This window comes from Saccostrea cucullata, unplaced genomic scaffold (assembly GCF_032062105.1).
Source record: "Saccostrea cucullata isolate Sc308-1 unplaced genomic scaffold, CSIRO_AGI_Scuc_v1 ctg783, whole genome shotgun sequence".
NCBI classification, from domain to species: domain Eukaryota; kingdom Metazoa; phylum Mollusca; class Bivalvia; order Ostreida; family Ostreidae; genus Saccostrea; species Saccostrea cuccullata.
In genome coordinates, this window is record NW_026932035.1 from 168,527 (window position 1) to 194,565 (window position 26,039).

Sequence of the window (26,039 nt, forward strand, 5' to 3'; positions counted from 1 at the left end):
TTGAACAGAATCAATCATTCATTTCATTTCCTCTCTTCCTTGTGAGGGTTGTCTTTCATTTCAAAACTGTCTTTGATATTGCATACTTAAACTCAAGATACAATTTTTCATGCGCATACTAGCAGATTTTTATTTTGTTTTTAACTGAATATTTTTTTTGGGAAAGCACGATGGATTGTTATTCATAAAAAGTGCATGAAAACTTTGTGACAAGAATGATCAAATTATCAAACATGTTGACAATGGGTCTGTCCATATTAAAATACAAAGAAATAAATCAGAGTTCATTATACAACGAAGTTCTCTGTCGTGTGTAAGACAATCTAGAAGCCCGGGTTCGAGCAATGGTGGTGTTGACAACATCGTCTGTGAATCTTTTCTTCATTTCTTCAATGATTTCTGTTGTCTAAAATAACAAATTCAAGACATTAATTAGAATATCTCCTCTATGCCATTATCGGTAAATAAGTCACTTTTGCTAAAGCTTCTGAATTATTTAGCAAAGCAATATTAATTTATTAAACCAAAGCAAAGAAAAACTACAGTACATCAGTAAAAATGATTCATGAAACATAGACTTCGTCTGTTAAAACAATTCATATGCACACAACATGAACTGTATTATTTGCATCCTTTATAATCAATCAAGCGCCAATTGTAAATTAATAGCACACATTTGTCGACTCAGTTAATGGGCAGCTGTTGTTATTGTAGTTATGTTCCAAATAATCCTCTACACCTGCAACTCCTTATTACTGAAAGCAAGCAGTAGCCAGAACAGACTCTCACCATGACTCCTCCATCAAGCCTTTTAGCTCCTTGCTAGCCACATTTTCATGTACGTGTCATCTTCTTCACCTCCAGGAAGAAGAGAGTCTTCATCAGGGGGTTCAGGAGGTCTGGAATCGGGAAGCTTCTCCATTTCCTTAGCAAACGCGGGGTGAGGTTTATCCAGTCCCCCTACTTCTTCCACCAAACGGTCATATTTTGGAGGTGGAAGAGATGATGAATTTGTACCCTTATTTGTAGGTGTGGCTTTCTGGGGTGCGTTTGTATTGGATTCCTGACCACTTTTAACATTCCCTGCTGGTTTTGTGTTGACTGGTTTGTTTGGTCCCTTTCCGGGTAATTTGGATGTGTTATTTTTTGGAGGTTCAACAACAGCCTCAACTTTTTGTTTTGAAATGTCTGTTTCGTCCGATATCATCACATAGTCCTCTCCACCAACTGCTCCTACATTTTCTACTTCTGGTTTGGGATCAGTTTTCTTCTTCAGATTCTTTAGAGTTTTACTAAAAGGACTTGGAAGGTCTGGTTCCTCTGGCTGTTCTTCGTTAACCTCTTTAAATACTGGCATATTGGTGGCAAAGCTATTCTGGTACCCATGGGGTTCTTGGGAAATTGTGTCTCGTTTGAGATAAACTGCATTTTCAAGATCAGAATTTGCCGCTTCCCGCACTTTATCCAAATTTTTGGTTTTTGCTTTCAAACGTGTGGCTGCTAGCGTCACTATAGGTACAGCTTGCATCATTTCATCTCGCCTTCTATGAGAAACTTCCTCAGCGGTAAAATGAACCTTTGGAACACAATGATGTATGACGCATACAAGTTCTTGTAAAATACATTGATAAGTAACATATTTTCGAGATATATTTTAGAAATAATATTAGTTCACTTACCCACTCATAGAACGTTGCTGCTCCACAGCTTTGATTCACTATATCTCCCAGCTTCATGTCACCAAGAAGTTTCTGGGCTCCAAGAGCTATGTCTAACTTACAGTGATTAATATCAAACATATTGATCTTCCTCTTCAGTGATGCACGGCCTGTTTTACCGAGAATAGCTTGGACGTTTTTCCAATCCTGAAATTAGAATATAATGGTAAAATACGTTTATATCTTAAATTCTAAACTGTAAAAATAGCTAAGGAAATTCGTGTCAATTGTTTACCCGTGTTTCTTCTTCGAAATGTCCCAATAGCAACAGTGTTGCCTTCATCACAGCATGAATCTCAGGAGATGGGTTGGAGTAACAGCGGATTTCAGCAATGGTCCTCTGATCCAAAGCCAAAACCTTGTGCATCATTTTGGAGATGTTTTTCAGACGTTCTATGTTTTCCTTCGCTTCCTCCAATTTCATATACATATGACGACCAACTCTCTTTGTTTCAACCAAATCAACCGCACGTTCAAGCATTTCAAGTTGCTTAAAATGAATAGCATCGTCGAGCACTGGAAAGAGACAACAATTATTTCTTTAGACATATGTTCTTATAAACAGTTCCTTACATTATGAAATTCAGCCTTCTCAAAATATTTTACACATATGTTGATTTATGGATGTTAAGCTTTCTTTTTTGGAAACCTCAGTCTAACATAATAACGTCCACTATTTGATTAATCACCGTCTTATCAATAATTAAAGCATGCATTCCTGCTTCCCGCAGTCTTAGTGTAACATAAATCACAACTTCTTGTCGTCATCGATTAACGTGGCATGAACCTTTGTACCCACGGTCTAATAAAAAAAAAACACTGCAAATTAACAGTTACTTACCATCTTCCACCACCTTTACCTCCTTCTTCTCCTGTTGATCAAGTTCTTTCAGTGGAGTTGATAAGATGAGGTAATTGCAAATGTTCTTTTCAATAGAGCCATATTCCGGGTCGTCCACTTGTGCAAACAAACAGAACGCACCTTCGTCACCCGGTGGTATGTTAATATAACATTGGAACTTTCCATCCTCCTTGACAAATGCATCAGATTCCATCGCCACATCTTCAAGTCCAGAATTGACGCTTATCATCTTATAAGATAGTGATAAATCCTCCGCCTCTGGTGTGTTGATATCAAAGGCAATTGTGCACATTCCTTCCTCTGCAGTAACTACGGCTCTGTTTTGTTCAAAGTTTGCTGAGGTAAGCCCCAGCCCTTGTAAAAGCGGGCTATTTCCCCAGCCAACATCTGCAGCTTTGGGGAAGGCTGCGTATTTCTTTGGTCCTGTGACAACGGTAGCTTTATAAATAGCAATCCAGTCGTACTCGTAGTTCTCATCCTGTATAGTTGTGTCTTTGCCAACTATTTCAACACGATATGTACCTCGCTTAGGAAAACGTATTCTTACTGATAAAGAATCCTCATTTGGTTTGTACAGAAAATCGTGTTGATACCGGTTCTCATCATCGTAAAGAAGACGATAGTCTTTTTCTTCTTTCAGGTAAATCAAACATATGAAGTTAAGATGTGGTGCTCTTTCTCCGTTCATTCCAAACAGGATTTCATCTTCCCCATTGTGTACTTTAAATTCACAATCTGGGTGTGATAAAACTCGCATGTCCAATTCAAAGAATCGTTCCTTCAAGAATGCACGTCTTTCGAAGCTAAACATGGACATGGAGGGTTCCATCAACTGCCATTTTTGTTCCTCTGGAAAATGTGTATATGCGAGTTGATCAGGGTCAGGCATGAAGAAGTTCTCATCTAGACGATAGGTAGTCATGTCACTATCACTGTCGCCCTCTATTGCGCATGCACCCCAATACGCGTTAATGAGACGCCAGTTGTTGTCCACCAGAACAGCATTCCACTCGCCATAGTGAGATTCCTTGTTCAGAGTCTGTCCTATCTCGTATGTACTACCTTTTAGGTAACCATGTATTACAACGCAAGGGAGACCAGCCAAACTGAAAATAAAGTGATCTCGATTTAGGGTCTCTTGTATCGAAAAATATTATTTGAAATACTTTCAATTTGTATAAAATTACGGTACCATGACAACAAACTGTGTAGTAACTTACTTGCAAAGATGACTGAAAAGTTGTGCGTAGTTTCCTTTCTTTTTCTTAATTTTTTCCAGGTAATGCCAAACGTGTCCTTCTCGAGCTGGTTTGAGCGGAAGCTTAAGTTTCCGGAGATTTTGAGAAGTCAGCCAAACGTAGAGTGCTCGAAGTTTGGCGATGTCACTTCTGTAGTTGTCGGTCAGGTGACCAACCAGTTCACAGAGCAACTTGTTCAGGAAAGTTTTAGGAACCTTCAAAATTAATTGTGTAATATGTGTGAATAAGCATTACTGGTGTAAAGTTTTTGAACATTTGCCCGTCAAAGACCGGAGTTTTCTCGATAAAATTCTTATGAATTTGAAAATGTTGCACAAGGCATAAGATGCAAACTAATTTATAACCAGTCTAATAAAATAAACGTATCAGAAGCTGCCAGAATACTTATTCAAGGTAATTGGATTCTATCTCTTTCAATTTCAATCTACGATTTATTGCTAGCCTCCCCTTTGATAAAAGCTTGGAAGAAGTATAGTGCAAAAATTAATCTGATTGCATTCATAAGTAGGTGATTAAATGTGGTAAACATTTGATTGTATGGTCAATATGACAAAGAAACTTGTATATAACGAGAAGAAATGTGTGTATGAATGTCTGAAAAATTGTTTTATATCTTTGCAAATGCAAACTCTCGCAAGAAGAACTTTTTATGACCTGAAATGTAATCATCGGAAATATATGCCTTACCTTCAAGGCTCTCTTGTCCACTTTCTTGTACTGCCTTGGTTCGAAGATTTCGGACTTCCGGGTGTACGGGGGGTGGGGTGGCGGCATGTCAGGAAGAAGCGACTCGTCACGTGTGTAGACAAAGTGAGTATGGGAAAACTCGCACTTCCGGTGGAATTTCATAGTGGCGAACTGTATCGCAGGAACCTCTCTATTCTAAACAACAGGAGAAGGAAGATTTTAGAACAAAATATGCTTTCTTTTTCGATATTTATCAAATAGAACATTATTTTTTAGAACAATTAATTACATGGTTATACATCATAATGGCGGTATTTAAACATGTTGCATTTTTAAAAAATATACCAACTTTAAATTCGGAAGAAAAATAAATGTTGTTATTAAAGATAGTATATTTTTGTACGTCGTGGAAGCTTTTCAGGTAACGAGCAATTGTGAATATTCAGTAATAGCAGCTTCTATATTCATATTCAAAACACAGATCTATTCCGTGTTTAAATATTAATTCAATAAAATGAGTTCTTTTATTATACTGGAATAGTTCATGTAAATGCTTTCCGTATTAGTAAGGTTACAAATTCAACGTCTTTTTCTTTATTCATGCAAATATACAGTTGAATTACGTATAATACTTATACAGTGTTAATACTTTTAATTTCTTTTATCTAAATTTAAAAATAAATTTGTTTTGCTTGTGTTGGTGTCTTTTTTGGGTGAGTTGGGGATTCAAATGGTGTTTTATATTTCGATAGGTATGCACTTCTGGAATTGACAAAGTTTGGACATGCATGTCAAACGTTGCAATATTTGATAATCTTGTGATGTATATTCAAAATCTTGTGATGTATGTTCGAAATCTTGTGATGTATATTCAAAATCTTGTGATGTATATTCAAAATCTTGTGATGTATGTTCGAAATCTTGTGATGTATATTCAAAATCTTGTGATGTATGTTCGAAATCTTGTGATGTATATTCAAAATCTTGTGATGTATGTTCAAAATCTTGTGATGTATATTCAATATCTTGTGATGTATATTCTAAAATCTTGTGATGTATATTCAATATCTTGTGATGTATATAATCTTGTGATGTATATTTGAAATCTTGTGATGTATATTCTATAATCTTGTGATGTATATTCAATATCTTGTGATGTATGTTCAAAATCTTGTGATGTATATTCAAAATCTTGTGATGTATATTCTATAATCTTGTGATGTATGTTCGAAATCTTGTGATGTATATTCGAAATCTTGTGATGTATATTCAATATCTTGTGATGTATATTCAAAATCTTGTGATGTATATTCAAAATCTTGTGATGTATATTATATATCTTGTGATGTATATTCGAAATCTTGTGATGTATGTTCAAAATCTTGTGATGTATATTCAATATCTTGTGATGTATATTCGAAATCTTGTGATGTATGTTCAAAATCTTGTGATGTATATTTAATATCTTGTGATGTATATTCGAAATCTTGTGATGTATATTCTATAATCTTGTGATGTATGTTCGAAATCTTGTGATGTATATTCGAAATCTTGTGATGTATATTCAATATCTTGTGATGTATGTTCAAAATCTTGTGATGTATATTCAATATCTTGTGATGTATATTCGAAATCTTGTGATGTATATTCTATAATCTTGTGATGTATGTTCGAAATCTTGTGATGTATATTCGAAATCTTGTGATGTATATTCAAATCTTGTGATGTATGTTCAAAATCTTGTGATGTATATTCAATATCTTGTGATGTATATTCGAAATCTTGTGATGTATATTCTATAATCTTGTGATGTATGTTCGAAATCTTGTGATGTATATTCGAAATCTTGTGATGTATGTTCGATAATCTTGTGATGTATATTCGAAATCTTGTGATGTATATTCAATATCTTGTGATGTATATTCGAAATCTTGTGATGTATATTCTATAATCTTGTGATGTATGTTCGAAATCTTGTGATGTATATTCGAAATCTTGTGATGTATGTTCGATAATCTTGTGATGTATATTCGAAATCTTGTGATGTGTGTTCTACAATTCAGTGATGCGTGGCTGGACCGGGAATCGAACCCGGGACCCCTATATCACTAGTCAGGTGCTCTACCTACTGAGCTATCCAGGCCGATATCCACGGCCCTAACCATTACACGTGCAATAAAATTGCATGACGCAACAGAAAAGTAAGGACAATTTTCATTGGTTAGAAATAACGAAAGTAGCCGGAGCGGTCGTAATGCACACATTGACACAACTTCGCAAGCATGAAATTGGCGAATTCAACCTAAAGTCAAAATTATAGGTAATAGAAAAATTGTTTTGGTATCAAGAAGCACTAAGTCAGTCATAACGTGAAAAGTGGGAATCAAGAACATTAATTTGATTTGTTTGAAGGTACATCAAAAACAATTTAGTGGCTTATTCAGTTATTGCTGGACTAAAGGATGTTTTATCCTATTTTTACGTCCTCATATTGTAGTGATGTTGATTAATCGGTATGATTTATTCTATATTGGTGCTAGTTAGAATAATCTAACTGTGTCTCGGGACAAACTCTCACCACGCAGGGTTCGAAATTGCATGGCCCATTGCAGCTGCATTGACCGTAGCACTAGTCCAGGGACGACTTTGCAATAAATAAATAAATAACACGACAAATTTTTAGGAGAAGGTGAATGTCAGGAAAAGATTAATTGCTATGCATCATTGAATATTGTCATTCACAAATTTGTCCAATTATTTTCATAGTAAATGTATTGAGCCGGGCTCATTTACAGGATAATGAACAAGGACTGTGGTGACAGTTTAAAATCACGTTCAGACGTTTAGAGAATATGTAATACACACAAAAATATCTCAATGGCATGTATAATATTAAATAGTTTTAAAAATAAAATAAAATATAGCTAGAAATTAACAGCGAAAAATATTTATCACGTATCGTTTTGGGGTAATCCGGTTTTATATACAAACAGAAGTAAATAAACACCGATGCAGCAAGATTAAGGTCAAACGTCTCTGCACTGATGTGTCCTCAGCGGTGAGATTTGCATCAAGTCATTAATGATGTTCCCTGCATTTGTGTTAGCCTGATAGTACAACCTTTATTTATAGAATCAATCTAATTCAAATTAGATGTTAGATCCGCTTGCATACTCGCTACACTAACATCTAACAACATCCCGTTGAGGGTCACGTCAGAGGTCAAATTCTATCAATTAATCAAATCGCAGCTGGCAAAATCATCATATATTGTTGAAGCAAATAAATCTTGAGGCGTTCCGAATTTAACCTCTTACGTGACCCTCAATGGGATGACTTGTTAGATGTTAGTGTGTTGAGTATGCGAGCCGATCTAACATCTAATTTTAATTATATTGTTTATAGAATATGATGCAGACAGGGATACCTGGTGAAAACCTTTCGCACCCGTTGAATTACTTTGTAAAATATTAGTCAAAGGAGCCAGGAAAAAATATTAAACAATTTAATATTATGATAAAAATATTCAATTTACTATTTCTTAAGGTGATTTTGTTTTCTCAACAGCGGCTGGTCACGTACCATACTTTTACTCGTAAACTCAATTTGGCGGTGAAGAAGCAGCATTTTCTGTTGCTCACCGTCGCTATAGCTGAGCATTGCTCTACGAGCAATGTGCCCGGCTAAAAATCATAATATTTGTAATGATATATCATATTCTAGACTTGACATACAATAAACAATGATAAGAATTATTGTCGCATATCTGCAGTGATTTTCTTTGATCTTTCTGTGGTGATAATTTATCCCATATCACATGTGTGATAATACTTTCCAAACATGTTTCAAAGTTTTTACACTCTTTATCATACAGTTTTAAAGGACAGTTTTATGAGCTCATAAGTATATTAAATGGTTAATTTATCAAAACCTGCATTTAAAAATTCAGAAGTCTTAAGTTAAACCAAATTGTCCAGGGTATTCTTAGTAAGGTATGTCAAAGGTCATGGTTAAGTGACTTTGTAAGGCTGGTATTTTTTCTTTAGTTTTATGGCAATCAGTGCACATGGTAAATATCATAAAATTACCCCTTAAAGGTCTTATGCAAGGAGATAGCCAATCAAAATGAACAAATGTAGTTCTATGTATGATGTATATAGAGACAATAATATTTCTTTTCTTTTTTCATGAACTTTACGTAGGTCTACAGTTTTAATGTTGGACTCATGCACTAGGAATATCATATCAGCAGAATTGTGCCACTGAATCAAAGGGAACTCTTTTTTTTTTAGGTACGCATGATCGATGTAACTTCCTTGATGGTGTGTTGGCTGTTTGCCCATGTGTATTTCGGGGTATAGGTATGTTTAGTCTCAATTTTCTTTCTTAAAAGCTGCATAAGGGGTATATTTTTTCTGATCTCAAATTTTGTCTAAGCATTAATCTTTTTTCTCATTCATGAATTATCTGCTGAGAGTCTAGTTAATTAATTTATTTAATTAAAGCTATATAGTAACATATAGTGAAATTATTTCCTTGTGTGAGACCTAAAGAAAATCAGGTTACTCATTTTTATGACAATTTCTTTGATTTCAGGAGTAGCCTCCCCTTTTAAAGATCCAAAATGGTGATTTTACAGTGCGGCATGCAGTCTGTCATCAACGAAGAGTTTTGACACCTGTAATACCCATATTTCTACCATTCACCTCTGTAACCTTTGTTGAGTTCATCAGACTGGTAAGAAAAACAATATTGTTAATTGAAATAATTTTATCAAGATAAATAAAATAATTAATGAAAAAAAAATTACATGAACAGACTCCCTCATATAAGAAAATGTCACATTTTACACATTGCAATTATACATCATTTACATATCCACATTTTCCCCATTTACACATGCAGTTGAATAGATTTAGTGCTTAATAATACATAGCAACAATTATTACATGAATCCTAAGACAATTCACAAAATACATGAATGCATTAAACTGTGAAATACAGATTTCGTACATTTAATTAAAATGCACAACATCAGTACCCCCCCCCCCCTTCACAATCTAAAAACTTTCTTTTTAATTCAAAGTCACTAGGCAACACTAAAGATTTCCACTTATTGCTTTTCAGTCCAAGACAGGAAGTTGAGGAATAAAGTTGACAGGACATCCTGAACTGTCCTCGCTACCAGCTTATGAGGGAACCAGCTGCAGTGGACAAAGTACGTTACATCATAGGATAATAGGTAAGTCTCCGGAGTAGTGTTTGTAGCAATTCTCGTACTTGGTCCTGCATCGAAGATTCAGGACTATTGATATTTATCTCTGCATGGTTTGGTTCTTCCCAGAAACATGTTACTGGTGGTGGTCCCTATATTCTTCTGGCTTTTGTGGTGAGGAATGTTTCATTTCTAGCTCTTTTCTGATCACATTTTGTCTATCTAGCTGTTTGTCTGTCTGTCTGTCTGTCCATCTGTCTGTCTGTAAACTTTTCATATTTTCGACTTCTTCTCTAGAACCCATGGACCAATTTCAACCAAACTTGCCACAAAGCATCCTTGGGTGAAGGGGATTCAAGTTTGTTCAAATAAAGGGCCACACCCTCATTCAAGGGGAGATAATTGGGAATTAATGAAAATTTGATGGTATGTTTTAAAAATCTTGTTTTCAAGAACCACTGTGCCAGGAAAAATGAAACTTATGGAGAAACATCCTCAGGTAGTGTAGATTTAAATTTGTTCAAATCATGACCCCCGGGGGTAGGGCGGAGCCACAATGGCTGACCAAAGTTTAACATAAAAATATATAGGAAAATTCTTTAAAAATCTTCTTCTCAAGAATGACAAAGCCATAATTGATCCTATTTATATGGAAGCATCCTCAGGTAGTGTCAATTCAAGTTTGTTCAAATCATAACCCCCGGGGTAGGGCGGGGCCACAATGGAAGATCAAAGTTTTACATAGAAATATAAAGGAAAAATCTTTAAAAATCTTCTTCTCAAGAACAGCAAAACCCTGATTGATCATATTTATATGGAAGCATCCTTAGGTAGTGTAGATTCAAGTTTGTTCAAATCATGTTCCCCGGGGGTAGGACGGGGCCACAAAGGATGATCAAATTTTATATAGAAATATATAGGAAAATTCTTTAAAAATAACCTTCTCAAGAAAAGCAAAGCCATGATTGGTCAAGGGACTACTTTTGGATTTAAACTTTTCAATAAAAAACCAATTTTTACTTTTTCCTAGCCACAGTGCTCAGGTGAGCGATGTGGCCCATGGGCCTCTTGGTTTTTTTTTTTTTTTTTTAAAAATGATCAATCATTAAATATAAATAAATCAGTTGTTAAAAAATTTGCTTCATATTTGAAGTGCTTTAAACCGACCCTTTGATGAAAGTGACCAGTGTTTTTTGCACCTTGGAAGGTTTATTGGTAAAATATAAGAAGGAAGTTATGATTTTGGTGTCACTATTGTTGTTATTTAAGTTTGATTTGATTTTTATATTACGAGTATTATGAAACTGTTATTTTGTTACTGAACGATGGTTAATTTTAATTGTGAACAAATGTACAAAGATGAGGAGTATAATATAGTTGGCTATGTATATTGCCCAATTTTTGAACATATTATGTAATAAATATTAATAACAACCTTTGAATAATTGGAAAGACAATATTATAAATATGATAGCATTTTTGTACATGAGCATACATTTTTGAAAGGAAAAATAAATTATTCAATTGCATTAAAAAAAATATTTTGTTTCATATTCTTGCGAATTATCAGATCATTCTTCTATTATTTAAATACTCTGTCATTATGAAACCTTGTTAATAATTAAGTAAATATTAATTGTACATTTGCACCAATTTTTACATGTTTGTGCAAAATTATATACAGGAACAATTCTGAACAAATATATGCAAGTGAGTTGTAAATTTGATATGTAATGCATACATTACAAAAACCCATGACAGTGTTCACTAAAATGAAATGTATGGACTCTTATATAAATACTTGGTATATGTGATATGGATATTATGGATGATATTTTTGAGAATGACACAAGTAATGAAATTTTTCAGCATTGAATTGGATTCTTGAACCAGAGCCATGTGAACCTGGTCCACCTGTACCTCTCATTGAAGACCTGTTAACATCACCAGAGTATGTTCATTCTGATACCCCTATGGTATGGTTACAGCATGCATTATCCCTGAATCCATTAAAAGAGCTGCATTGGCAACGAAACAACCCAATGTGGTCGATTGTAAGGAAATATAGCATATCAGCTTCCAACTTTGGTGCAGTTCTCAGTTCTAAGCAAAGGCGGTAAGACGTGTGATTAAATTTTTGCGAAAAAGACTTTTAAAATTACAGTCAAACTTTGTTATCTCAAACCCATTATCTCATATTTCATGGATATGTCACAGTAATTTTGAAGTCCAAACCATTTATAAAAGACTGGGACATTTTATTCTTGATAACTATTTATGTGTTATTCTTGAATCCACGGATATTTCCAACATTTTTCTTGGTCTCATTGAGTTTGAGATAATGAGGTTCGACTGTAATGACTAGATATTTGTACATAAAGATGCAGGAAATATAAGATTAATAACCAAAAATCATATTTTCTTCTCCAGATTGACATTGTCACTGAAGAAACAGCTGATGTCGGCTTACAATCTGGAGTCCATCAAGGCTGTTGCATGGGGTATCACTCATGAAGATGATGCTTTGAGAAAGTATGAAAAGGACTTAGATGCAGCTGTAGAGCAGTCAGGTATACAGCACAAAATAATATTCATTCAATCTCTGACATGTTAACATTCATTGTGTCAAAACAAATAACAGGACTTATCCTGGTGACAAACAGAAATCAATTACTGAAGTCTAATTGTAAAAAAAAACTAGAAATATGTCCATAGGACATGAATGCCCCGCCGAGGATATATTAGTAAAGCAACATGAAATTTGTACATGTATAAAATTTGATCAGTTTGGTTCAGGCAGGGCTTATAGTTAGTTGGGAATAAAAATGTAGGTCCAGCATCCAAAGCAAGTCTGGTAGTGTCCATCCCTAGATGCATCATCCACGCAAGTTTGGTTCAGGTAGGGTTTATAGTTACTTGGGAATGAAAATATAGGTCAGATCCAGCATCCGAAGCAAGTCTGGTAGTGTCCATCCCTAGCTGCATCATCCATGCAAGTTTGGTTTAGGTAGGGCTTATAGTTACTTGGGAATGAAAATGTAAGTCAGATCCAGCATCGAAGCAAGTCCGGTAGTGTCCATCCCTAGATGCATCATCCATGCAAGTTTGGTCTAAGTAGGGCTGATAGTTCCTTAGGAATAAATCTGCTCCAAAAACTTCAACCTGGTCACTCATCTGGAAAATGTAGGTCAGATCCAGCATCCGAAGCAAGTCTGGTAGTGTCCATCCTTATGCATCATCCAAGCAAGTTTGGTCTAAGTAGGGCTTATAGTTCCTTAAGAATGGACCTGCTCCAAAAACTTTAATTTGGTCACTCATCTGGAAAATGTAGGTCAGATCCAGCATCCGAAGCATGTCCAGTAGTGTTCATCTCTAGATGCATCATCTATGCAAGTTTGTATCAACATGTAAAGTTTGATAACACCATCTTGAATGGTATGTTTAAAACTGAGCTAAACACTATTTAAGAAAAGTCAGGTCAAGGTCAAAAAATGTTAATGCAGTTGCATAGCTCTCATCAATATCTATCAGCATATGAAGTTTGATGAAAATATCTTGGATAGTTTCTTTGAAACTTAGCTTTGAACAGAGCTAAACACAAAGTGGGACGGAAGGACAGAAGGACGGAAGACGGACATGACAAACACTATATGCCCCGGCCATATTCATGGCGGGGCATAAATATTCAGTTACCAACATATTCCAGAAAATTTGCTTTTTGAAGTGGAAGGATTATAAAAGCTCTACTTAGACTTTGTTTGCATTACAAAATCAATTGTATTATGGTTTGTTTGCATTCAGTAGTATTATAATTTTTTCTGAAAAGGATATGGTTGCATGAATCCGGAGTGTTGGGAGCTTCACCTGATGGCTTAGTTGTTCGACCACCAACATGCAGTGTATTTTATCAAACTCCAGAAGCCAAAGACGCCATTCCTAATATTGTAGAGGTGAAGTGTCCATATACAGCATCGTCTTCAACAGTAGCAGATGGGGCACAAAATTTGAAGGATTTTTCATAGGTAAATAACATTAAAAATCTGTATTGTCCAGTACTTTGAAATTAAAAATCTTGGTGAGTAAATGATTTCAAAACATGTATTAATTTACAAGTGCAGCTGTTCAATATGGTATGAAGATATTGAAAAAGGAGGGGATATGTACTGGTATAACACAACTTAAGTGTTTTTTGATTTTTTTTTTAGATCTTAAACAAGATACCCTGTGCCTGAAAACCAGTCACCCATACTATCATCAAATTCAAGGCCAGCTACACATATGTAACAAAACATTCTGCGACTTAATTGTGTGGACAAGAGTAGACTGCATTGTGATTAGAATAGTAAAAGACATTGAATGGACAGCAAATGTTCCAAAGCTGATAGATTTCTACATTAACATTTTCATTCCAGCACTGATGGAAAACTGAGTTCTGGTTTGAACTTCTTGACACTTAGTTTTGTACCTCTAGAATTTTCTAACAATGGAAAATGGGTAATCATGTTAAATGTGTTGAATGTTCCTAAGTCTCATAAATGTATGATATGATATGTCACAATCCATCATAAAACTTCTGGCTTATAAGACTATTTTAAATAGCAATGATGATTAATAAAATCTATGTACTACATAAAAAAAGAATATCAAAATTTAGAATCATTTTATTAATGAATTGAAGATGTTATTCTCAAAGTGAAAATGTAACATTTTGGTCTTTCTTAATAGATAAATTGTTGAAAACATGAATTTGTTGAGTTGTGCTTTAAAGGTAAATATACTTTAAACTAGAGATTTAAAATTATAAGTAAACCCTCTTCCAAATTATATTGTCAAATGAAGAATGGAATTGCCAAACATTCTTGTAATAAATCCATGCTAACAAAAGGGATTTTCATTTTCTGAAGTATATGTATTACAACATACTACAAAGTTAACAAATATAACCATTGACATTGATAACAAATCAAAATTTGCTTATCCCTTGCACTTTGGTATGAATATCTTCACTGTTTAGTGTATACTGTCACACGCCAATGCAAATTTATAATAAGTACATGTATCTTTAAGTAATTTCTTTCAAAAGTGGAGCTTGCAAGTTTACAAGACAAGAACAGAGTTGAAATATTTTTGTTGAGATTGGTCTGTAAGTAGATGGTATGTGACGGAGAATCTCGTAATTCTTTATCCTCTCGTTGGCTCTTTCCACATGAATAAGTGCTTTAGCAATCTTGTAACACAGTGCTGCTTCTTGTATGGTAAACTGGCCTCGTGTCGATAAAAGAGCTTTTATAATTAAGCAGACACCCTGGGGCAACTGGTCATGAATGGTGAAACCTTTGACCACCAAAATAAGGTCTCCAGCTTTGAACTTTCGTAAAACTTGGCTGTGACGTACAATAGCTACATCAGAAGTAGAACCTGGGTACAGCATGGAGCAAAATGTAAGTGCACCATTTGGAGGCACGCAAGTTACTGCTTTAAAAGTATGGCAACTTTTGTACATACTGTAGGCCATGGCCTGATTATCCATATGTGTTGGGATGTCCTGGATTGTTTCAATTGCATCCATGGATGCTCTAGCAGAGGAAAAATCCTCAAAAGATTTTGGCAGAGACCCTGAAAAAAAGTTGGAAACAAATTAATTTGATTATTTGTAATTGTGTAAAAAAATTGTGTTACAGTCAATCTTTCAAGAATACAATAAATTTAACTGCATTAAATTTTTGCAAGTCATTATGATAAATTTTAAAACAAACCTTTGCATTTAAGCTGACTTGGAAAACATTCTACGCTACATTCTACACTACGCCATCAGACAGCATCTTGTATAGGGAAAAGTCCACTAATTATTTTCCCATAGAACTCCATACAAACCTTAGGCCTTCTCAGTACTTTACTATGACAATTTCAGAAAAATCTTTAGCATCATTTCAAACTTTGTTCTAAGCCCTAACAAAAAATACTGAAAAAAATACATGGTCCCATGGCGTTTATAGGTCAAAATTGCAGTTATTTTCAACTTTTAGAGATTCGCAGTAAAGAACACGCGGCATAAAAAATCAACCCCCACTCCTAAAATCTTCCCTGGCATTTCTATAGTTTCTGTAATATTCCCTCATCCCATCATTTATTTCAAAGGTCATTAATTTTACTTTAAAATGAAAACAATTAAATACCTGATTTCAGCCAATGGCGTAACGCCTACCCATTCAGTATTCGGTTTAATGTTCCATAACAAACAAAGCCATGTGTGCATCCGGGGATTTGGTGCTCTCATTCCTATACTTACATACTTACCTGTCCCAGAATTAGTCAATTGTGGTAATTTCAAAGACTATACACCTACCTGTGAACATGTATGAAATTTGAGTCCTGTGACTTCAGTGTATTGGATACTGTGACCATCTCAAATGATGACACCTTACTGCTACCAGCACAATTCAAAGGAGTGAATGACGTCTGGGCCGGTGATGATATTTGGATATATTGGTGACTGTAAGAAATAAAATATTTGTACAATGAATTGTTTTTGTGCTTTAATGTTAATAAAGTGATATTAAGTCAAAATTGAGTCAATAATTTCATAAGGGTGGATTCTACCCAGAATTAGGTAAAAAGCTCCAAAATTGGATAAATCGTAGTTAATTAAGCAAAATTCAAAGGTTTTAAAAAGACTGATATAGAATTTTTTTATGCTTATGCAAAGGATATTATTTAAGACTCTGATATACTAATTGATTCTTATCTAATCCCTCCTATTGCTCAAGTATGTACAAAAAAGTTTCCCCACCCCCCAGTGAAAAACGCTTAAAGAAATAGCAGGTGCCCCCTTTTATTTTTGTTTACAATTAATTTAGACAAGTTTAAATCAATCCTTTTGATAACAAATCAAAGTTCAATGTCTGTAGTCTTATACTTTACAATCAGAAGCTACTTTTTGAATTTTATTCTAAGAAAAGGAGAATTTAAATAATTTTTTTTAAAAATTAAAGAAAAGCAAAAACTGACTTCAAACCCCAAAATGTACTATACAATAAGAGGCTGGAAAGTTAATAAATAAAAAATTTACCTGCAATGTACAGAAAACTGTCCGACAAAATACATCGGGTGGGTAGGGAGTCTCCATTTTCTTCTTATATAGAGAAAATGCCCCTGCTGATCAGAGACCTAACACTCCCAAATAATAACAAAATATGTTAACATAACAGTCAATCTAAGATGTTCATCCCTCAATGGCAACAAGTTTTTATTACAGTAACTGAAATTGTTAGGAAATAGGAAATCACAATTGGAATTCCTTTAAATGTACCTTCTCTTTGTTGTATTTAATATCGTGGATTGATATTGGCTTCCTTTTACTAGACTCTATTTTTAGGGCAAGCAATTCCTTTTCCAGTTGTATTTCTGTTGAGAGGCGCTGCATTTCTTGAGTACAGTTAAATGTGCAGGATACTGAGTAGTTGTGCTCTGATATCAACTGAAAATATATTGTAAATCATGTACAGTTAAAAGAACTTTATATATTATTAAAAATTATTGAAAATGTTTCAGTGTTGGTCATTTGTCATCATTGGTGTTTTAAATGAGCTTTACTTTTTCTTGATCTTGACATTTTGGTGCTTGTGGAATCTGCAACTGGTCCATCTGTGAAGATGACAGGGACTCCTCACTTTTGAGTTTTTTCCTCCTTTGTAAAATAATTAAACTTGAATTATTTTTTTATTCAGTTGTAAGCTACTCTGTTTATACATGTACCCTTTTAAAGTTTTTTAGTAAAATATTCTCAATTAAACTCCACCCACCCACCATCCAAAAACAAGATGTCGGTCACATTTTGAAAAATAATTTCACCTTTTTGTACATTCAGGATCAGAGAAATCCATGGCCTTTCCTTCATTCCATGCAAAATATGCAGGGTCCCCCTCCTTCTTACCATCCTTAAAGTGGCAGGAGCAGATGCGATCATTCTGATCTCCTGGTTGGCGATCAGCTCGTCTAAAAATATACATTATACAAAGACTGAGTGAAGGAGAATTAAAAAGCAAAACCTGTTCATTTAGCATGTTATTATCAAATAGCCTAAAAGACTTATTTTTTCATTATTTTTTTTTAAATGTTTCATTTACTTGCAAGTACAAGATAACCATGTGCATAACATTAACAAACGGTAGCAGTATTTGGTAGTAATAATACGAAATAAAATGTAATAAAAACAGCTGTTAAACAAAAATTAATCTTGCTACAAATTGCACAGTTTTTTATTCTTACATTGCTATATTGATTATACGAGATTTAACTTTTTAGCATTTTTGCATATTATAAATACTGTATCTGACATTGTGTGCAGCATCGTGACATATGGCTACAAAATACCTACAAATTTTGTCAATATATTATTACTGCAAGTTGTGCTATACCTTGAAATATTAATAATACGAAATAAAATGTAATAAAAACAGCTGTTAAACAAAAATTAATCTTGCTACAAATTGCACAGTTTTTGTAGTATGCATTATTCTTCTGCTATATTGATTACTACGAGATTTAACTTTTTAGCATGCATGTATAAATACTGTATCTGACAATGCAGCATCGTGACATATCGTTACAAGTACCTACAAATTTTGTCAATATATCTACGTTTACTGAGTTTTTTCCCTAGCAGGCCGAAATATCTCCATCATGTCACCAGGAACAACACTCGTGCAGCTCGTAATAAGTGCTGCAATAAACAAACTGATGATTGTGTTTTTTCTCACCTGCATGGTTTTCCCGACGCTTCAGCTACTTTCGTTATTTCTAACCAATGAAAATTGTCCTTACTTTTCTGTTGCGTCATGCAATTTTATTGCACGCATCACTGAATTGTAGAACACACATCACAAGATTTCGAATATACATCACAAGATTATCGAACATACATCACAAGATTTCGAATATACATCACAAGATTTCGAACATACATCACAAGATTATAGAATATACATCACAAGATTTCGAATATACATCACAAGATATTGAATATACATCACAAGATTTTGAATATACATCACAAGATTTTGAAAATACATCACAAGATTTGAATATACATCACAAGATTTCGAACATACATCACAAGATAATAGAATATACATCACAAGATTTCGAATATACATCACAAGATATTGAATTGAATATACATCACAAGATTTTGAACATACATCACAAGATATTGAATATACATGAATAGAATATACATCACAAGATTATAGAACATACATCACAAGATTTTGCATATGCATCACAAGATTTTGAACAAACATCACAAGATATTGAATATACATCACAAGATTTTGAATATACATCACAAGATTTTGAATATACATCACAAGATTTCGAACATACATCACAAGATTTTGAATATACATCACAAGATTTTGAATATACATCACAAGATTTCGAACATACATCACAAGATTTTGAATATACATCACAAGATTATCAAATATTGCAACGTTTGACATGCCCAGCACGCAATGGCACGCTATAGAAACTTGTGGTCCAACAAAACCCCACTTGTTTATCATACAATGAATAATCGGGTTATTCTTATTTTAAACTGTTAGGTGTTTTCATTAGTGTACCTGTATTAAATCTGTGACATTAGAGATTAATTTTTCTATGTTAATAGTGTACGAGTTACCCCGATCTACTTAAAGCATTTACAACGGTGTGCATTCTATGTGTTGGAGATTTCTGATTTTCTCGGAGGAACATACAGTGCGTTATACATTTATGTGGTTGGATAGTTTTAGTTCCTCTTGTCTGCTTCACCTGTATAAGGCATATGGTGCTCATAATGAAGCTGATGTACTTTTTGTTGTAACAAGCATTTAATCTCATAGAAAAAGATAACAGAAACTAGAATTATTGGCAATAATTTCAAGGGCAGATGATATAATGATAAAAAAGAAGGATGTCTGAATTGATAGTTTTTAACCTATATTGGTTGTAAGTGATGTGAGTATTATATTTCTAGAATCTAAAAATTGTTAACTTTTTATAGTATTCGAATCCTACCTTTCTGCAATCATCTTTATTAATCTGTAAACATTTTGTCACTTTATATTCAAAACAAATTATTATAAATCGTGTGAATGTGCGCCACTCAGACTTTTTATAATTTAGACAAAAAGATAAAGCTATATAACAACTTTTATGCGCTCTCTCTCTTTGACTTGCATTATATTTCTCCTCTAGGAATGGCTGTTGGGACCTTATTATATGATTCGTTCTCTCTCTCTCTCTCTCTCTCTCTCTCTGACTTACATTATATTTCTCCTCTGGGAATAGCTGCTGGGACTTTTTGATGATATTATTCTCTCTCTCTCTCTCTCTCTCTCTCTCTGACTTACATTATATTTCTCATCTGGGAATAGCTGCTGGGACTTTTTGACGATATTATTTGTACTGTCTCTGACGTACTCCCCCGGATCTACCGTCTCGTCCAGTTCGTACGCTACGTCTCTAGCAGACGCGGGAACAGATATATCCGTGTTAGAACGTTTGGCTTTCATCTAAAATTCAAAAGAAAATTATTTTAAGTAATAGTTAGATCATATTAAGTAAAATTTTAGTGGTTAAGAAGGGGCGGAGGGAGCGAAGCGACCGAGGCCCCTTCTTAACCACTAAAATTTTACTTAATATGATCTAACTTACTTAGAACCTAATCGCGCTTTTTCATTGGCTAATTAGTCAGCCCGCAGAGTTACTGCATAAACATAAAATCTTAACAATTAAGTGATCGACTTAATAGAAAATTTAGCAGCTGCTGATTGGAGGAAAAAGCGGGTTAGGTTCTAATGGTCTCTTGTTTAAGTAAAGTGAGTGTACCTTTTCCCGAAATTTAAGCACTGTTACGAAATACTGGTTCCCTAAAAATAGTTGGTTAATGATAGTATATATCTGAAATATTATGTTATACTCGTAAAATAAGGCAGAAAATGTTATTATTTACATGTATGAACTTATTAACCATCTGATTAAAATCAAAACTTCACTATATTTTTTTTGGTTGTCACAGTTTGATTTTATTCAGCTAGACTGATTTAATGGATTTCTGTTCATCAATACGTCTTTGTTTCTTAACAGTTTTTAGCTCACCTGAGCCGAAGGCTCAAGTGAGCTTTTCTGATCACATTTTGTCCGTCGTCCGTCTGTCTGTCTGTCCGTCTGTAAACTTTTCACGTTTTTGACTTCTTCTGAAGAACCGCTCGGCCAATTTCAACCAAACTTGCCACAAAGCATCCTTGGGTGAAGGAAATTCAAGTTTGTTCAAATGAAGGGCCACGCCCTCATTCAAGGGGAGATAATTGGGAATTAATGAAAATTTGGTGGTATGTTTTGAAAAATCTTCTCAAGAACCACTGTGCCAGGAAAGATGAAACTTATGTGGAAACATCCTCAGGTAGTGTAGATTCAAGTTTGTTCAAATCATGACCCCCGGCGGTACGGCGGGGCCAAAATGGCCGACCAAAGTTTTAAATAGAAAATTATAGGAAAATTCTTTAAAAATCTTCTTCTCAAGAATAGCAAAGCCGTAATTGATCATATTTATATGGAAGCATCCTCAGGTAGTGTAGATTCAAGTTTGTTCAAATCATGATCCTCGGGGGTAGGGCGGGGCCAAAATGGCCAACCACAGTTTTACATAGAAATATATAGGAAAATTCTTTAAAAATCTTCTTCTCAAGAATAGCAAAGGCATTAATGGTCATATTTATATGAAAGCATCCTCAGGTAGTGTAGATTCAAGTTTGTTCAAATCATGACTCCCGGGGGTATGGCGAGGCCAAAATGGCCGACCAAAGTTTTACATAGAAATATATAGGAAAATTCTTTAAAAATCTTCTTCTCAAAAATAGCAAAGCCATAATTGATCATATTTATATGGAAACATCCTCAGGTAGTGTAGATTCAAGTTTGTTCAAATCATGACCCTCGGGGGTAGGGCGGGGCCACAATGGCAGACCACAGTTTTACATAGAAATATATGGGAAAATTCTTTAAAAATCTTCTTCTCAAGAATAACAAAGCCATAATTGATCATATTTATATGGAAGCATCCTCAGGTAGTGTAGATTCAAGTTTGTTCAAATCATGACCCCCGGGGGTAGGGTTGGGCCAAAATGGCCGACCACAGTTTTACATAAAAATATACAGGGGAATTCTTTAAAAATCATCTTCTCAAGAATAGCAAAGCTATAACTGATCATATTTATATGGAAGCATCCTCAGGTAGTGTAGATTCAAGTTTGTTCAAATCATGACCCTCGGGGGTAGGGCGGGGCCACAATGGCAGACCACAATTTTACATAGAAATATATAGAAAGATTCTTTTAAAAATCTTCTTCTCAATAATAGCAAAGCCATAATTGATCATATTTATATGGAAGTATCCTCAGCTAGTGTAGATTCAAGTTTGTTCCAATCATGACCCCTGGGGGTAGGGCGGAGTCAAAATGGCCGACCACAGTTTTACATAGAAATATATGGGAAAATTCTTTAAAAATCATCTTCTCAAGAATAGCAAAGCCATGATTGGTCATGGGACTATTTTTGGATTTAAACTTTTCAATAATAAACCAATTGCTCAGGTGAGCGATGTGGCCCATGGGCCTCTTGTCTTGTAAAAATCCCTAAGGTATACTGTCATATTGTAAATTTTGAATTTACTGCCACCCGGTAAATTCAAATTTACAACATGACAGCAGTATTGAAAATAAAATGTTGTTGTATATGTAGATTAGAAAATAAAATATATGTAGATTAGTACAATGTGTCCATCTTTGTACAATATTTTCTTTAAGTTCAAAAAATATTTTGCTTAAATAGAATATAGAAGATCCTCTCTTCCAATTTAGATTAAAGCACTATTTAATGATAAACAAGATGTGTTGGTGACGGTTAATATTTCTCTCGATTGCAGGTCAAACTCATGGGGGCAAAGGATGAAAAATGTAGTTACAAAGACACTCTTTTTAATGTGGGTCAAACTACAAAGTCAAAGTCGAAGGTTCAAATTAAAAGGTATACTCAGGGGGAGACCAAAGTTGAAAAAACAGACACGTGGACGGACAGGGCAGAAACTGTATACTCCGATTCTTTAATTGTGGAGGCATAAAAGTACCCATATAAAAATCAAAGCCCCGACACCAACTGTTCAAAATAGCAAATGGTCGATATTGTCGGTATCCAAAAGAAGGCCTTGTCACATGTGGAATACATCCGTGACATATGAAAACGAAATGCTCACAGTTCAAAAGTTATGTTCAAGGTTAAACTTTTTAAAAAGTGGGTCAAACTCAAAAGTCTATGTCTTAAGTTAAAAATAAAATTGAGATTCATAGAAACATTTTATCACAATGAACACAAACTGTATATGAAGTATATATGAATTAAAGACCAGGCACCAACTGTTCGTAAGGATGGCCAAGGTAAAGTTCCTTTAATTCTTGCAAAATTGGGTTAAACTCCAAGGTCAAGAAGTCAAATATGTTGTTACCCAGAGAAAGGCCTTGTTACAAGGAATAAACCTGTAAACATTGAGACCAATAGATCTAACCAATCAAAAGTTTTGTGCAAAGTGATTTTTTTTTTGTGCACTGGCAAATAAACAGACAGATAGACAAACAAAGAGATTTACGGACAGGACAAAAACTATATACCCCCGAATCTTTGATTACAAGGGCATGTAATCACCCAGTTGTGTTAATTTATTGGACTTTAAATTGGTCCAAACTGTTAAATCGATAATAATGTGGCATTATTGTAACTCAAGTGGAACTCAATTTTTTTCCACATGCTGAGCAGGGCCTAAAAAAAATTTAAGTGTTGTGACATCATCGACAATAATAATATTATACTTGGCTATTCCAATTTTATCTCTATGTTATATGAACGAATTGGTTTTAAGCTTATAAATCTAAAAACAAATACACACTAAAAATGAACAAATGCAAATATTTGCAAAAAAATACTCTTCTGAGATAGACCTGCAACTTGTTTTTAAAGTTGTGAAGCAAAAGATTTAATCATAATAAACAAATAGTTTTACTTCAATATCTTTATTACAACACGATGAAAAATTCTCAGATGATGATGAGAAATTCCTCAATAATTCTTATAATGAATGTGTTTTTCCCTTTTTGTTAATTTTATTTTTCCTGGATATATATATGGGTTTTTGATCTTAGGATGGACGCAAACATAGAAAAAAAATTCGAATGACCAAGTATCATGAAATATTAAAGGAGGCATTTCAAATGAAACATTTATTTCACGTTAACAAACATTTAGAAGCCGTTCGTTTAACCAGTTGCTACATATGTGACTTTATCTTAAGATGTTAACTTACATAGTCCATAACTTTCTCCAGTTTTTCTTTAACTTTCTTTGTGTTGATCCCTGGAGGATTATGCGCCTTTCTTTTAGGCGTCGCTCCATTAGCCATGTCGGCGGGGGGAGGGTCCCCACCGTTCCGATCATTCCAGGCTCTGTCAGCGAACGTCTGACGACTGACGGAGGGCGACATTGGGCGGTTGTCCCGGAAGTTCCGCATCTCCATCCCTTCCTCCACCGGCAGAACATTGATCTGGGTGCTCTGTCGACTGACCCCGGGGGATATCTGGTTCCCATACCCCCCGTCATCCACACTCTCTGCGTTTCCCATTTCACTTCACGTTATATCCTCCATCATATAAATAATCCGTCCGTTCACAACAGTCTAGATCTTGAAATAACTGGCACCAACAGAAATTTGGATTCATGCAATAGAACTGTTCTTGGCAAGGCTGGTAGATTTTTATATAAAACTGTTTCGCAGGACTTGACCTTTTTCTTATGTCGTTAGATCACCATTGATAGGCCTTTATTCGCGTTATCTGATACGGTTGCGCATGTTAAACCTCTGATGACAAGGCCTGATTCCTTTGTCTTTGGGTTTATTGTGATCTTTATTAATCAGGTGTCTCATTGTTCTTATTAAATCTTCATGTGTCACCTCGTGCAGAATTTGGAAGATGTTGCGCCGATTGTTCCAATTATTACCATAGACGTTTGGAGTATAACGACCATTTCATGTGGTATTGCAATTAATTTTGTGAATTGGCTAAATTGATACTGCAATGATCGCAAAAATGACGATTTTTAAACTCCAAATAGTATATTTGATAAAAGGATATACCCTAACGAGAAAGGTTTATTTGTGGACAATTCTAGTTGCAACCCAAGTTTTGAATTTTCGATATCAGCATTTTTCTTCCTGTATAATACACTGATATATATCTGAATTCTTGCCATTTGAATTCAATAACTATTGGTGAGAAATTTAAAGCTAGTATTTGAAGATATCTTTGTCATTTCACATAGATATAGTTTATATTCTTTATGGTTTAAGGAATTCATTTGACATTTTCATTATTTCAGCTTGTCTGAGTTTGATAATTTCTCCCCCAAACCCCTACAAAAAATGTATAAAGTAAAACTGATATTTTTATCTCTTAAATAAATAATGCATAAATGCCATATCTGTGTCATTCTTAGTCCAGCATTTTTATTTTACATATTATAGATTGATAAAATCATGAACTGTCGTCGTGTCACATATTGGGGTTCAGTGTTTTGACAAAGTTAAAGTTATATATAGACCTTTAATTGGTAAACGTTGAATACAAATCTGAATAGAGATGGGTGTCCGGAAACTAGGTAACTTCCCGAAAATATTTTTAAATCTTATTCAGGCCGAATCCGGGGAAGGGGGTGTCGAATTAACAGGGAAAGATAATTATAAACTATAAAAGCGCAAAAAGCAATTAAGCCAAAAAAAAAAAGCTTTTCAATGCGTGGTGAGTTTTTGACGTTTAAAATATGTATCATATATCGCGAAATGAAAAGGACTAACAGGCGCGGATCTAGAAGAGGGGGGTGAAGAGGAAAAAAGTTATTATAACGTACGTTTTACATGCATATACATGTAGTTAAATAACTCAGTAGGATACAGGGTAGAGTATGGTTCTTAAAGGCATGGATTACGTGAAAGTTTTAGAAAAAGAAAGGAAAATAAATCTCAGAACCCAAAAATCCTATTTTATAAAGGGGTGGGGTTTCATTTTGTTTTCACAACTGAATTTCTTTATATATTACATTAACCTTTCTTTCACTGAACATTTTCAGAAGTAAAAACACGAAAAAATTTTGGTCTTTCTCTCTCTCTCTTTGCAAATCCAAGGGGGGGTGCAATCCCCGTAATCCCCTCCAGA

General features: G+C 34.4%; 2 protein-coding genes and 1 long non-coding RNA gene across 4 annotated transcripts; 1 reads left to right on the forward strand and 2 right to left on the reverse strand.

Moving 5' to 3' along the window:
* Positions 1-268: 268 nt before the first annotated feature.
* On the reverse strand, positions 269-24,575 carry LOC134234325 (uncharacterized). Its single transcript, XM_062716374.1, has 14 exons — positions 24,137-24,575; positions 20,050-20,297; positions 17,593-17,736; positions 17,335-17,428; positions 17,101-17,218; positions 15,247-15,357; positions 8,109-8,209; positions 4,527-4,721; positions 3,801-4,033; positions 2,560-3,686; positions 1,954-2,234; positions 1,680-1,865; positions 790-1,576; positions 269-406 (listed from the first exon to the last, which is right to left on the reverse strand). The coding sequence occupies exons 1-13, from the start codon at positions 24,449-24,451 to the stop codon at positions 812-814; spliced, it is 3,918 nt and encodes a 1,305-aa protein (XP_062572358.1). The 5' UTR covers positions 24,452-24,575; the 3' UTR covers positions 269-406; positions 790-811.
* On the forward strand, positions 6,708-14,487 carry LOC134234299 (uncharacterized). The gene is made up of 8 exons (XR_009985158.1): positions 6,708-6,846; positions 8,819-8,887; positions 9,123-9,263; positions 9,654-9,768; positions 11,611-11,857; positions 12,172-12,311; positions 13,568-13,763; positions 13,947-14,487. It is a non-coding gene; the product is annotated as an uncharacterized LOC134234299 (long non-coding RNA).
* LOC134234298 (uncharacterized) lies at positions 14,387-18,710 on the reverse strand. Of its 2 annotated transcripts, none has more exons than XM_062716343.1 (7): positions 18,501-18,710; positions 17,593-17,736; positions 17,335-17,428; positions 17,051-17,218; positions 16,811-16,908; positions 16,088-16,234; positions 14,387-15,357 (listed from the first exon to the last, which is right to left on the reverse strand). In XM_062716343.1, exons 1-7 carry the CDS (start codon positions 18,578-18,580, stop codon positions 15,336-15,338), a joined length of 753 nt encoding a protein of 250 aa, XP_062572327.1. In that variant the 5' UTR covers positions 18,581-18,710; the 3' UTR covers positions 14,387-15,335. The 2 variants fall into 2 exon arrangements, with proteins under 2 accessions (XP_062572327.1, XP_062572328.1); XM_062716344.1 differs by lacking the exon at positions 18,501-18,710 and adding an exon at positions 18,315-18,349.
* Positions 24,576-26,039: the final 1,464 nt, after the last annotated feature.

Excerpts from the sequence above, each read along its gene's own strand:
- LOC134234298 (XM_062716343.1), bottom strand. The coding sequence starts at position 18,580 with ATGACGCAACAGAAAAGTAAGGACAATTTTCATTGGTTAGAAATAACG. Across the intron at positions 17,737-18,500 it reads GCGTCGGGAAAACCATGCAG|ACGAGCTGATCGCCAACCAG; the intron begins GTGAGAAAAAAC and ends GTATATTTTTAG. Across the intron at positions 15,358-16,087 it reads AATTTCATACATGTTCACAG|GGTCTCTGCCAAAATCTTTT; the intron begins GTAGGTGTATAG and ends ACTTTTTTTCAG.
- LOC134234325 (XM_062716374.1), bottom strand. The coding sequence starts at position 24,451 with ATGGGAAACGCAGAGAGTGTGGATGACGGGGGGTATGGGAACCAGATA. Across the intron at positions 8,210-15,246 it reads TAATCAGGCCATGGCCTACA|CCGGGCACATTGCTCGTAGA; the intron begins GTATGTACAAAA and ends TATGATTTTTAG. Across the intron at positions 1,866-1,953 it reads ATTTCGAAGAAGAAACACGG|GATTGGAAAAACGTCCAAGC; the intron begins GTAAACAATTGA and ends TTCTAATTTCAG.